Below are 14,278 nucleotides of genomic sequence, written 5' to 3'. Positions count from 1 at the left end.
CGGGATGTGTGGAGAGCGTGATGGTGGATCTGTTGACACTGAAGAATCCAACTGTGAAGACTTTCAGATTAAATAATGTCAACAGAAACATATTCAGACAGCTTTTACTGTCGTCAACCTATCTGCAAAGTTATTGCATTTCTTTATGTGACCATCATCAGTCTTGCGGCAGTTTGTGAACTGGGACACTGTGCAAGTTCTCGTTGTAGTCGCCACGGAGCCGTTGGAGTTGGTTGAAAAACCCATTTTTAATACTGAATCGTGTGGTCGTCTCACATCTGCATCACTGGTTTCATTTAAACCACTTCCTCTGGTTCGGTAGCCCAAACGCTGATGGGGCCCTTTTTCTCCAGACGGTACCTCCCAAATCCAGCAAAAGGATTTCACCATATTCACATAGTTTCTTTTAAACAAACACAGATAGAAAACAAAGAGCCACTGGTTACAGATGTGTCAATGCAAAAAAAGGCACTTCCGTTTTCAGTCAGCTACTAAGACCCTTCTAGTCGATTGCACTTAGTTTAATCACTTGTTTAGGTTTCACCACCATCAGACTCGATGACTTTAAACCATCCTGATCACGGTCCCACAGTGGTTCAGCACATTTCCAATATCCTGTAATCTTAAATTCATCATTCAGTGTCTCTAAAATAGATGATCCAGTCAACCAAAGGATAGTAAGTGCCACTTTTCAACTTGTGGATATCTGATATTGGAATGAAAATTGTAATTTTAACCACCATAGCAGGATTTCTCAAATCCGGATGAGCTCACTGCCTCCAATGTTGTTACAAGTGTTTGCAGTTCATTGCATCTTAGAAATAAGATGGCTTTAAGGATGATAGATTGTTATTTGATGGACAGTGTCCTTGCATCAAGGGGAATTCATAGTCCAAACCCCCATTCTGTTGCAAAGATGGAGGCGGCTGAGGAGTGTGACAGCGGTCAATCTCAGGCTGTTTGTGGGGTAGTGTACTATTTCCCCCATTCTCCAGGCAGGCCTTTATCCCCTCCAGCTCCATGGGATCAGGATCTGCTGGGCCCAGCTCCAGCTCCATTCCTGCCTTGGACTGCCTCCTCCTTCGGACACAGATGATTGCGCCAGCTACCGCGGCCAAACCCATCACCAGTGCCAGTGCAGCCATGGCGAGGATGAGCGTGTACGTCAGCGGGCTCTGTGTCTCCACCCTGGACTCCGAGGACGACAGGGGAAGCCCTTCGGTGCGAGCCTCCGTACACGACCCTGTTTCTACAGAGCTGTTGGCCCTTGAGTTGACTCTTTCACCCAGGGGGCTGGCACAGACAGAGTAGGTACAGTTGGGTCTCAACCCACGCAAAGTGTACTCGGGGTAGGATGCCGGTACACTCAGGATAATGGGGCGGCGGTCAGGCCCTGAGAGGTTACGGTAGGTCAACCTGATGCCACGGATGTGTGGCCGTGTCTCGATGAAGCGGTGCAGGTCAAGAAGGATGGAAGTGGAGGTGACCTGCCGAGAGCTGATAGCATCAAGCTCAGCCGGCACCGCAGGGGCAACCAGCAAAACCTCTGCTGCTGAAGGCTTCGGTGTCTCAGGAACATCATCCACATTTTCACAGTAGAGGCCAGAGGTTCCCGACGGACACAGACAGCTGAGTTGACCCAGCGGATCAAAATTACAAGTGCCCCCATTGAGGCAGATGTTTGGTGGGCAGATGTGCTCACCTAGATCCCTGCTGGTGGAGCTTGGGGAGACTGGAGGTCCTGGTGAAAGGGCGCTGACTGTCTTTGAGGAGACGGTTGCCTCACTGGGTGGAGGAGGAGGAGGGGGAATAGCGTTGGTATGGATGGTCTCTGGAGATGTGGTGGGAATCTGGGGAACCGGAGTACTTCCAATGGGGAAGCCAATCAGCACTGTTGTGGTAGGTTGACACCCAAAATCTTTGTGCTCGAGCGCTGAAAGCATTTTCCCAGCATTAACTAGAGGGAAGTGACATCTGGTTTCCTCAGGCCTCCCGAGATTCACATCCTTATCCTTTAGCCAAACTGGGAACCAGGCTAATGGACACAAGCAGTTAAATGGGTTCTCAGCTGCAGTCAGGTGCATCAACCTTGGGAAGGTCTGGAAGAAACTCTGGGAAAATCCCTGGAGATTAAGTCCACTGAGATCCAGTTCTTGAAGCCCACTCAGTTTCTGGAAGTCCTCCACCCTGATCTCGCCCAATGGGTTGGTAGCCAGGCTGAGCTTGATCAGCCCCTTGAGGGAGTCCTGCTTCAGGGCCTGGGGCACCTCAGTTAACTGGTTTGTGGAGATGTCAAGCTCATGGAGGTTCCCCAGAGAAGCTATGAGACCCTCATCCACAGCAGTAAGCCCCAGCGAGGCCACCTTAAGGGCCTCCAAGTGGGGAGTCTGAAGGTCTGAGGGTCCCAGGGTTGGGATGTTGTTGTAGCTGAGGTCTAGAAGCAGAAGTCTTGGGAAACTAAGGGATGGCAGAGAGGTGAGCTGGTTTCCTTGGAGCTTAAGTTCCAGTAGCATCTCCAAACCTTCAAAAGCTTCCGAATGGATGCTCTGAATGCGGTTTGCGTGGAGATACAGCCTCTCCAGCTGGACCAACCCAGAAAAACTGTCTTTGGAAATGTGGGCAATGTGGTTAGAGGACAGGTCTAAGTTCTTCAGCTTTGACAGCATCACAAACACACCATCTGGAATCTCTGCCAGCTCATTCTGGCTCAGATCCAGCAACTCTAACTCCCCCAGGCCTTTGAAGTCGTCTTGGGTCAAAGTGTCGATGCCGTTCTGGAAAATGTATAGATTTTGCGTGGTGGTGGGGACACGAGGCACGACGCTAGAGCGCCGCTGAATGCAGAATATGGAGTCCTGTCCCTGGCAGGAACAGTCGGCCGGGCAGTCGGAGGATGACACCAGACCAGATGAGAGGAAGAAGAGCAGGAAGTAAGGCAGCATGGTGTCAGCTCTTAATCTCTGAAAGACAGAAGAGACAGGAAATGGTTGCTGTTAATCACCATTCGCTTAACAAGCAGGTCACAGTTAAAGAGGGAGGCTTTACAGCAAGAAACAAATTGGGACATAAAATAGGCTGTAAATAGTTTTACTCTTAACAATGTCTGAGGAAGAAATTGAAGTTATGCAAGAAGTCTTTTCTGAATGTAATTCCTAAACCCTTAATTCTATTTGCTCATAATGAATGCCTGAGGATTTTGTCTTTATCCCTTCCACAAACACACACTCACATTCAAAGCATGCAAGCACACTTTACCCAACAAACTTTCGCTTCCACACATAGTGAATATTCTGTTTCTAAATCCTTGATGAGCAGACACCCCAAGGGATCAGGAACCCAGAGGCCGAGGCCACGGGTTAACACAGCCCCCCCAGGGCGACCCCTCCTGGGGGTCAGTGAGGAACCCCGTCAGCCTCCTCCGTGTGTTTACGACACGGTCTTTTGCCTGTGAAACGGAGTGTGCAGTAAAGCAGCCCGACACCCGCAGCACCACATGGCTACATACAAACACATCCAAGGTAAATACACTATGCTGCGAGTGTGTTGACACACACACACACACACACACACACAATGTGCCTCCGTTCCCTTTCTGCCCTCTGTCTTCTGCATTCGTTCCCCTCTCCTCATGACACACCAGGTCAGAGCCCGTCAGCTGGCAGGAATTTGCAATATTCTCTCAAAATCTGTCTTTATTAAGCGCAAAGGGAAGACGGGGGGAAGGAAAGGAAGTAAGTGGAGGAAACAGAAAAGTGACTGTTGACAGAGAGAGCATTGACATCTTCGTGGCAAACACAAGGTTTAATAACCAAATTAGGGACTTTAACACAAACCAGAAGTTTTAGAGATCAAACCTCTAATAAACAATAAGCCAAAGTGAAAAATAAGATCTGCTACTGACACAAACACAGTGTGGAACAAATCCCTCTCTATCTGCCTCGTCTTGTTGTAAACCACAGAGTGATGTCTGATCTCTGACAGGCTCTCGGGTTTTATAAATCGGCTTCCGAGTACGACTTGGTTTCCGCAGAGACTTGTTGATGCAGTCGCTGTTTCTGTTTCTGGGCCAACACTTGAACGTGAATCCTGCTCGTACGACCAAGACTTCAGTCAAACGTTCAGCAGATGAATGAGAAAGCAGCCGTTTAGTCAAAATCCCTCTGCATGGTGAAGCCCAGACATCCAAGTGACAAACACTCTGGATTAATATCCAATGTGCAGAATCAGAATCAGATCTTTCTCACGTGTTCTACTACAATTCAACTGAATTTAAAATAACCGAGACACTCTAGTGTTTGTGAAGTGTTACGTCTACGAGAACATAAAGGAAATATCTGTCATCCTTTTGTTAACGTCACATCAGCCAGAAGAAAAGGAGCTGTTATCATCACCATTATTCTCAGGGGGTGCCGCCACAAAGAGGCGTTTCACTGCTTTTGTTTGCGGTCCATGTCTAAGCTTAGAGAGCAGCTCTTCTCCGACAACAGGACAATAATAATATAATCAGAGCTGCTCGTCGTTCCCTTCAGGGTGCTGCTGACTCTGACTGAATGATCTGATGACTGAGGAATGAATGGAATATGGATGAACGAGTCGAGAGAAGAGAAACTACTCATGCACACATCTGGATATATTCTATCCCAAGTAAACGGTGTCTTGTAGCTCTGCTGTTCCTGAACGCTTAGTGTCTGGGTGGTCAGGTAGAAACAAACCACAACCGCAGAGGATCAGGATTCAAACCTGCTGCTGAAGCCTCCCTGTTTAACAAACTCAATGCCTTCACGCTTCAGCGGTGTTAGTCTGGAGCTGAACCTGACCTCTGACCTCCCAGCGGGTCGGGCTGAGACAGAAGGTCAGTTTCAGGCCCGGTCTACATGTATATATAGACATTTTATTAAACTTCTCCTTGATGTTTAGGCCTCTCGTCTGAACACAAAACGCATATTCTGCAAAACATCCTCTCAGGTTTTAGATTTTTGAAAGCTCCGGTTACTCCGTATCAGTGTGGACGTGTGAGTTGGGAGACGATGACGTCATCTCTCGCCCGTTGTCGTTTTCTCCAATGAGCCATAGAAAACGATGGCGGACTAGCGGAGTGTTTGTGTGTCAGTGTTATTTGGTCCGCCTCAGCTTTACCATCATTCACTGTTAGTTAGCACGTCAGAGGAAGATGAGCTCACTGAGCATGCTCAGAATCTTCTTCTCTGGTATTTGACGGATCATTGACGTCGCCGTCATCAGCACCTCCCGACCCGGCGAACGTTTTGAGATGTTTTCTTAAAACGAAGGCAGACATCATTTTATCTTAATAAGTAGAGGAAAGAATATCTGTGTGTGTAGACAGAGGTGATGGAGTCTTTAGGAGTCTGTTTACATCCAGGACTACAGTCTGCATGTCGTCCAGTCCGTGATGGAGTAGACGACCAGCTGATGCTCTGTGAGCTCCTTCATGTAGCTTCATGGAGCATTGAGTTATTTTATTTTCATGTTCCTCGTGGAGGAACTTAAATGAAGTTTTGTTAATGCTTTGTTCTTGCCGAGTCCTCGTGGATGGTCGAGTGTTGATCTGTAATCACCTGCAGTGAAGACGAGGACATGTCTAAATAACTGATGCTGTTTTAAGCCACAGAGAGCCTTTAGTCCTTTAGTCTTGACTGCCGAGTTCAGTTCTGAATCTAAATCTCTTCAGACGAGAATCAAACACACAAAACTCTAAAAGAAGTTCCGGTTAGTTCTTGAACTTCTACCGCAGCAGCTCGATGTTCTGATACACAACAAGTAACAATAATCAGTAACGTCTTCATCTTTTTCATCATCATATTGGGAAGCATCCAAAGCAGAACGGGTTCTCTCTTCTCCGTCATGAATTCCTGATTAGTTTTCTGCTTCATCCACTTTTCTTCTTCTTTAGTACGAGCGAGGATAAGGCGGCGTGATAAAAGACAAACATCGGCGTCACCGTGACACGAAACAGAACACACACACACACACACACATTCCTGCACATGTTCACACCAGCACAAACACACACACACACAGCTGGATTCTGTTACCCACGATGCACTGCAGCCATCTCTCACCGTGAGACAGAGTGAAAGGCCGACATAAACCTTTGTCCTCCCCCGGTTGACAAGAGCGAGGGAGAGGGGGGGAGTTGGAGGTAAAGGGAGAGATGAAGTGTCCTCCATTCATCCTCACTCTGCTGTAAACACACAGATATGTCCTCTCACTAACTGTTACTGAAGGAGAGCAGATGAGGACCTGGATATTATTTCAGGAGGTTTGGTGGTGATTCCTAAAATCATGACGCTCAACAAACTGCTCGTGAGGTCTGAGAAGCAGCTCCGTCTCCAACGTCACGTTCCATCAAACTAAGCTGTGTTTCAAGGGAAACGAGTTTTAAAAACGCAACTACTCGGTAATGTTCAGTAGAGCGTCGCGGTCTGACGATATAAGTGTTTGTTCCGTTATTTAAGTTTCACAGCGGACATGAACCGAGGTCTCCGGGGTGAAAGTCCTGTGTTAGTTCGACCCGTCCGTCCACTCTTACCTCAGAATCAGAATCAGAACCGTTTATTGCCATGTATGTTGAACATGCAAGGAATTTGGCGTGACGGGAGGTGCAAACATTACCTCCTCCCCACGTTAACGCCGACTGCGGCAAGAAACGTCTTTGTTATACGTCAATAAACAAACATGCAGACTCGTCGTTTTTCTGAGCAGCCAGAGATGAAGTCAGACCCACGAACAGGTTGTAAACAAACCCCCAATTTAGAGCATTTAGTCTGTAAAGCAGGTGCTGCTGTGCGTGTTCACACAGTTCTACTTGTTAGATGATGAACTGCGGAGAAACACTTCAGTGGAAGTTGCTCTTCTGAAGATCCCAAGCATCCCGCTCACTATCACACATAATGTATTAATGCTGCTGCTGCAGCAGTGAAACGCTGTCATCTCTCGTTTCACTGCTTTGGGTTTTCTCTCCCTTTCATTCCTGTCGGACGAGTCCGGAGGTTTCAAAGGAGAGACGTTTACCTCTCGTGGTGTAAATGTTGGTGTTCAGATTAAAGAAGCCACCGAACAGACACGAGCAGCTCTGATAGAAGAGCCACAACGAGGCTGTTGGATCCGTGTACAGACTCACTCAGGTGTAAAGACTCACTCAGGTGTAAAGACACACTCAGGTGTGACTCACTCAGGTGTGACTCACTCAGGTGTAAAGACTCACTCAGGTGTGACTCACTCAGGTGTCCACCAGGGTTCACGTGTGATCGTTTGCATGACTTCTAGAGGAAAAGTAACACTAATTGATGACTCTCTATTTAATACTTTCTTTTCAGCATTTGATGTCAGTTGTGTATTTTGCTAAATAAGTGTTTTTTACTTTGCTTTTTAAAAATAATTCTAATAAAAGAGTTGAAGAGTTTGAACAAGCAGCAGCGTCCTCCGTGACCGAACGAACAGTTAAACTATCGATGGAGGATGAAAGGTGAGGTCTCCACCACGATGACCTTTTAATCACTGAAGAAGAAGCTCAAATCAAATAACAGACTTCAGGATGTGTGGGAGCGGAGGATCGTAAACTGTGTTAGAAAGCTAGTCTATGGGGAGATTACTTCATCCTCATGGAGGGCGTGAGTTCGTGGTGCAAACCTTCCCTCCACTCCCCACAGTGGAATATCCTGTTACCTCATGCCTGGAATCAGTTTAACAGCTTCAGTCTCTCAAGAACTCTTAGCCCCCCCTCCCCCCAAAAAAAGCTATTGTGTAAGCAGATAAACGATATATAAATATACGGAACGTCTTCACACACCGGGGGTAAAATGTAAAATACTCCACTGCAAACACTAACTTTCTAGGGCTTTTATTGTGAAGGTGAAAGACAGAAGGAGTGGATCTGGTCTCCGCTGGCTTTGGTCTTTCAGACTACGGATCCTCCGTGTGGTTGGTGGCTCCTCAGAACGTGATTGGTCGATGCCTTTTTCCACCGATCAGTTTGGATCGAGTCGTGAAGAAACTGATGAAATACATGAAACAAAAAGGAGGAAAAGTCCTACGAAGCCGTTCCTGTTGGTGTTCGCTTCCACGTCTCCATCAAAGAAGCGTTCAGGGTTAAAACCGCCTCGTGGGTTTTTATGACGTGAGCTTAAAGAGAGACGGCGAGACATCCGGAGCATCTCGGTCAGCTTTGACCGGCACTAAACACCTGAGCGCTGACAACTGCTGTCTAGAGAGGCCAGCAGCAGCTGTGAGTCTATTCCAGGATGAAGACTGAAAATCATTAGAATAAAGACTTCACTCTGTGAGGACATGGTATATACAGGTGCTGGTCATATAATTAGAATATCATCAAAAAGTTGATTTATTTCACTAATTCCATTCAAAAAGTGAAACTTGTCTATTATATTCATTCATTACACACAGACTGATATATTTCAAATGTTTATTTCTTTTAATTTTGATGAACTGACAACTAAGGAAAATCCCAAATTCAGTATCTCAGAAAATTAGAATATTGTGAAAAGGTTCAATATTGAAGAGACCTGGTGCCACACTCTAATCAGCTAATTAACTCAAAACACCTGCAAAGGCCTTTAAATGGTCTCTCAGTCTAGTTCTGTAGGCTACACAATCATGGGGAAGACTGCTGACTTGACAGTTGTCCAAAAGACGACCATTGACACCTTGCACAAGGAGGGCAAGACACAAAAGGTCATTGCAAAAGAGGCTGGCTGTTCACAGAGCTCTGTGTCCAAGCACATTAATAGAGAGGCGAAGGGAAGGAAAAGATGTGGTCGAAAAAAGTGTACAAGCAATAGGGATAACCGCACCCTGGAGAGGATTGTGAAACAAAACCCATTCAAAAATGTGGGGGAGATTCAGAAAGAGTGGACTGCAGCTGGAGTCAGTGCTTCAAGAACCACGACGCACAGACGTATGCAAGACATGGGTTTCAGCTGTCGCATTCCTTGTGTCAAGCCACTCTTGAACAACAGACAGCGTCAGAAGCGTCTCGCCTGGGCTAAAGACAAAAAGGACTGGACTGCTGCTGAGTGGTCCAAAGTTATGTTCTCTGATGAAAGTACATTTTGCATTTCCTTTGGAAATCAGGGTCCCAGAGTCTGGAGGAAGAGAGGAGAGACACACAATCCACGTTGCTTGAGGTCCAGTGTAAAGTTTCCACAGTCAGTGATGGTTTGGGGTGCCATGTCATCTGCTGGTGTTGGTCCACTGTGTTTTCTGAGGTCCAAGGTCAACGCAGCCGTATACCAGGAAGGTTTAGAGCACTTCATGCTTCCTGCTGCTGACCAACTTTATGGAGATGCAGATTTCATTTTCCAACAGGACTTGGCACCTGCACACAGTGCCAAAGCAACCAGTACCTGGTTTAAGGACCATGGTATCCCTGTTCTTAATTGGCCAGCAAACTCGCCTGACCTTAACCCTATAGAACATTGTAACAGGGTCCCTGCTACCCGGTGGGTCTGATGAGCACAAGGATGCCAGCACACGGTTAAATGACGGTTTCAAATGTTCTTTATTGGCATGGAATCGGACTAGCTTGGCCGTGTGCTCTCCTGCCTTGCCTCCGAGCACACGCCGCGGGAGGATTGCAGTCCGTTCCCGTGTCTCACTGTGCTCGTCCCGAGCTGTCCCTCTCGCCTCCGTCGCTACTGTTGATTAAATACAGCTGTAAGTGAGACAATCAGGATCAGTTTCAGCTGCGCCTAATTAAGTCTCTTCCCGGCACCGTTCCCTGAACCACTCCCACACTCCGTCCCCTCCACAGCTGAGCCACCCACGCCCGCCACCACAAACATCTAAGGGGTATTGTGAAGAGGATGATGCGAAATGCCAGACCCAACAATGCAGAAGAGCTGAAGGCCACTATCAGAGCAACCTGGGCTCTCATAACACCTGAGCAGTGCCACAGACTGATCGACTCCATGCCACGCCGCATTGCTGCAGTAATTCAGGCAAAAGGAGCCCCAACTAAGTATTGAGTGCTGTACATGCTCATACTTTTCATGTTCATACTTTTCAGTTGGCCAAGATTTCTAAAAATCCTTTCTTTGTATTGGTCTTAAGTAATATTCTAATTTTCTGAGATACTGAATTTGGGATTTTCCTTAGTTGTCAGTTATAATCATCAAAATTAAAAGAAATAAACATTTGAAATATATCAGTCTGTGTGTAATGAATGAATATAATAGACAAGTTTCACTTTTTGAATGGAATTAGTGAAATAAATCAACTTGTTGATGATATTCTAATTATATGACCAGCACCAGTATATACTGTATATGTATATATGTATATACTGTATATGTATGTATGTATGTATGTATATATATATATATATATATATATATATATCATATATATATATATCACAGTAAGCACAATCAAGCTCCGTTACATTCACACCAGTTCTGTCCTCCATCAAGGAAACATTAGTCGACACAAATAAGGTTTTGTCGACTAATCGATTAGAAACGTCGAGATGATTGCTGTCGTCTGAATGCTTGCAGAGGAACACGATCATCCTCGTGTTCGTGGAGATTCAACTCCAGATAGAATTAAACATTCCTCTGCAGCAGAACTAAAGACATTTAACAGTTTTAAGCGATAACTGAACGCTCGGCTCTCCTCAACTGATGCTGATGTGCATTCAAACCGCTCAGTCGACTACCTTCTCATTGCAAACAGACTCACATTAAGTGACCTGCAGAGAATACAGAGACAACCAGCCTGGTTTGTTTTAACTCTCACACACGCACACACGCACACGCACACACACCTGGAGTCAGGACTAGTTTGGCGACTCCGGTTTTCCCACCGAGGTGATAAAAGTACAACAGCAGAAGCACAGTTAGTTCCCGTCTGTCAGCAGCTCTAATTAACCAGGTGAGCCAGCTGGCGGTGAACACACTGCGCTCAAACACGCCTCCTATTTCCTCGTGCCGCCCTTATAAATGTTTGTACTAATTTCTTTAATCCTCCCAGAGGGAAAGTTGCATATTCGACTTTTCTGAGCGCACCTTAAAGTCTCCAGACGTCCTCTAGAGACACAGTCTGAGAGAGCTTGAGCCAATAAGTTCTAGATGTGTTTAATAGTGAGCTTGTCTCTGCAGCCTGAAGCAGCGAGGTGCTGTCTGATCGCTCCTCGTGAACTTTCTCTGTGCGTCTTTTGTACTCTTCATCCCTCCATCGTTCACTTGTTACTGTTGGTTCGTTCCTCTGTCTCCCTCGCCCAGCAGGGGCCCCTTCATTCTCTTTAAGGCCAGCTGTCAGTCCCAGTCTGGCCTCTGGCAGGGTGCAGGTTGGACTGGAATGGGGGGGGGATTGTACAAGTCTAGACACACTGCACCACTTACATCTGATCTGGACTTTAACAAACTTCCTTTATACCATGTTACATACGTCTCTAAACTAAAGATGGAAAAACGATAAGTAAAGTCGCCCCCCCCCCCCCCCCCGCTGAGTAGTGATGTCTTGTTTTATCTTGTATATATTTAATGTCTTGTTTTAAATCGTCTTGTCTTAATGTTTTTATACACTTTTTAACTGTTGCTGTTGTACTGACTGATGAGTCGCCAACTTAATTTCGTTGTATGTTGGATGTAATAAACATCCTTATGTCACAGACCCCCCCCCCCCCCCCCTCAGAATTTATCGTCAACCATCACAGTGTAAATAAAGTGTTACTGACTCAGTAGAACATGTTTCTAGTCTCTGATCATGTTTCATTGTAAACAACCAATCAGTGTTTAAAGCAACAGGAGGAGAGCTAGTAACGTTAGCAGCACCGCTAACGGCTAACCAACAGGAGGTTTACTTCAGTTACATTATGATGCCTTCAGGCTCTGCTCAGTGAACATGAGTACTGGCTGAAGGTACATTATAACGTTATCATGATGTGTTCACATGTCATCTGTAAAATGTAGTTTTGGTAATAAACTTGAATAAATCCAGTAGTTTGAAGGAGATGTTTTCACATGAATATAAAATAGATATTAGAGATGAATGAGCTGTTTAACTTCATAACACAAGCTCAGGTCAGGACTTAGTACGTGGATCAGGTTCAGGGTTTAACCCCTTTCACAGTGAACATGTGGGGATTCAGTGAACTCGACTCTTTCAACTTCTTTCATTGAGGGTTTTTTAAAGTTTGCCATCAGTGGAGACCAGTGTTGTCAGTTCTTATAATACATGCAACGTTTTGTTCATAATAACCTGGAAACAAAGACAATATACCTCTGATGGTATGTGACAAAACGTTATTGATGATAGATATGTGACTGAACCATCTCTATGAAACAGACAACTTCTCTACAAACTAGTGAGTCAGAAGCCTTTGTCTTAGTGTGGCGGTCCATCGTCTTCACACTGATGGAAACATGAGGAACAGATCTCTGCTGACTCTGCAGTCTCTCTCTCTCTCTCTGTCTGTGTTTCTTCTGCTTCGTCAGTTTGGTGTCCTGGTCTCTGGGTGGACTCCTGACACCTCTAATCCTCTGCCAGCTGCAGAGAGGCCTCTGTGTGTGTGTGTGTGTGTGTGTGTGTGTGTGGGTGTGTGTGTGTGGGTGGGGAAATGAGAGCTGTTGATTGGTTGATGAAAGACTATGTGCCCTCAGGAAGAAAAGAGAGAAAGGCTCAGGAAAAGAAGCCAGAAGGTGGTCTCCCCCCCCCCCCCCCCCCTCAGGTGGAGGTGTTTTCTTAACAATTGATGACATATTACGTGTCAAGTCAGAATATAAAAGCGTTCTGTGTCACCGCCCGTGCTTCCAAAGAAAGAGGTTTTAATATTCAGAATTCTCCAGAAGTGTTAGGTTTAGACAACTAAACTACTTAGTTAGGTTTAGACAACTAAACTACTTAGTTAGGATTAGACAACAAAACTACTTAGTTCAGTTTGGACAACTAAACTACTTAGTTAGGTTTAGACAACTAAACTACTTAGTTAGGATTAGACAACAAAACTACTTAGTTCAGTTTGGACAACTAAACTACTTAGTTAGGTTAAGACAACTAAACTACTTAGTTAGGTTTAGACAACAACACTACTTAGTTAGGTTTAGACAACTAAACTACTTAGTTAGGTTTAGACAACAAAACTACTTAGTTCAGTTTGGACAACTAAACTACTTAGTTAGGTTTAGACAACTAAACTACTTAGTTAAGTTTAGACAACAACACTACTTAGTTAGGTTTAGACAACTAAACTACTTAGTTAGGTTTAGACAACAACACTACTTAGTTAGGTTTAGACAACTAAACTACTTAGTTAAGTTTAGACAACTAAACTACTTAGTTAGGTTTAGACAACTAAACTACTTTGTTAGGTTTGGACAACTGAACTACTTAGTTAAGTTTAGACAACTAAACTACTTAGTTAGGTTTAGACAACTAAACTACTTTGTTAGGTTTGGACAACTGAACTACTTAGTTAAGTTTAGACAACAAAACTACTTAGTTCAGTTTGGACAACTAAACTACTTAGTTCAGTTTGGACAACTAAACTACTTGGTTAGGTTTAGACAACTAAACTACTTTGTTAGGTTTGGACAACTAAACTACTTAGTTAAGTTTAGACAACAAAACTACTTAGTTCAGTTTGGACAACTAAACTACTTAGTTCAGTTTGGACAACAACACTACTTAGTTAGGTTTAGACAACTAAACTACTTTGTTAGGTTTGGACAACTAAACTACTTAGTTAAGTTTAGACAACAAAACTACTTAGTTCAGTTTGGACAACTAAACTACTTAGTTCAGTTTGGACAACTAAACTACTTGGTTAGGTTTAGACAACTAAACTACTTAGTTAAGTTTAGACAACACTACTTAGTTAGGTTTAGACAACTAAACTACTTTGTTAGGTTTGGACAACTAAACTACTTAGTTAAGTTTAGACAACAAAACTACTTAGTTCAGTTTGGACAACTAAACTACTTAGTTCAGTTTGGACAACTAAACTACTTAGTTCAGTTTGGACAACTAAACTACTTGGTTAGGTTTAGACAACTAAACTACTTAGTTAGGTTTAGACAACTAAACTACTTAGTTAGGTTTAAACAACTAAACTACTTAGTGAGGTTTAGACAACTAAACTACTTAGTTTAGTTTGGACAACTAAACTACTTAGTTAGGTTTAGACAACTAAACTACTTAGTTAGGTTTAAACAACAACACTACTTAGTGAGGTTTAGACAACTAAACTACTTAGTTTAGTTTGGACAACTAAACTACTTAGTTAGGTTTAAACAACTAAAGTACT

The 14,278-nt window shown here is 44.5% G+C and overlaps 1 protein-coding gene across 1 annotated transcript; it reads right to left on the bottom strand.

The window, feature by feature from the left end:
• Nucleotides 1–815: 815 nt before the first annotated feature.
• Nucleotides 816–2,942, bottom strand: LOC142943673 (vasorin-like). The gene has a single exon (XM_076085323.1). It carries the CDS (start codon nucleotides 2,940–2,942, stop codon nucleotides 816–818), a length of 2,127 nt encoding a protein of 708 aa, XP_075941438.1.
• Between the last annotated feature and the right edge of the window lie 11,336 nt (nucleotides 2,943–14,278).

This window comes from Anarhichas minor, unplaced genomic scaffold (assembly GCF_050575085.1).
Source record: "Anarhichas minor isolate MPS153535 unplaced genomic scaffold, ASM5057508v1 ptg000149l, whole genome shotgun sequence".
In the NCBI taxonomy this organism is placed as follows: domain Eukaryota; kingdom Metazoa; phylum Chordata; class Actinopteri; order Perciformes; family Anarhichadidae; genus Anarhichas; species Anarhichas minor.
Note: the sequence above shows the minus strand (reverse complement) of the source record. Positions and strands in the feature narration are given on the sequence as shown.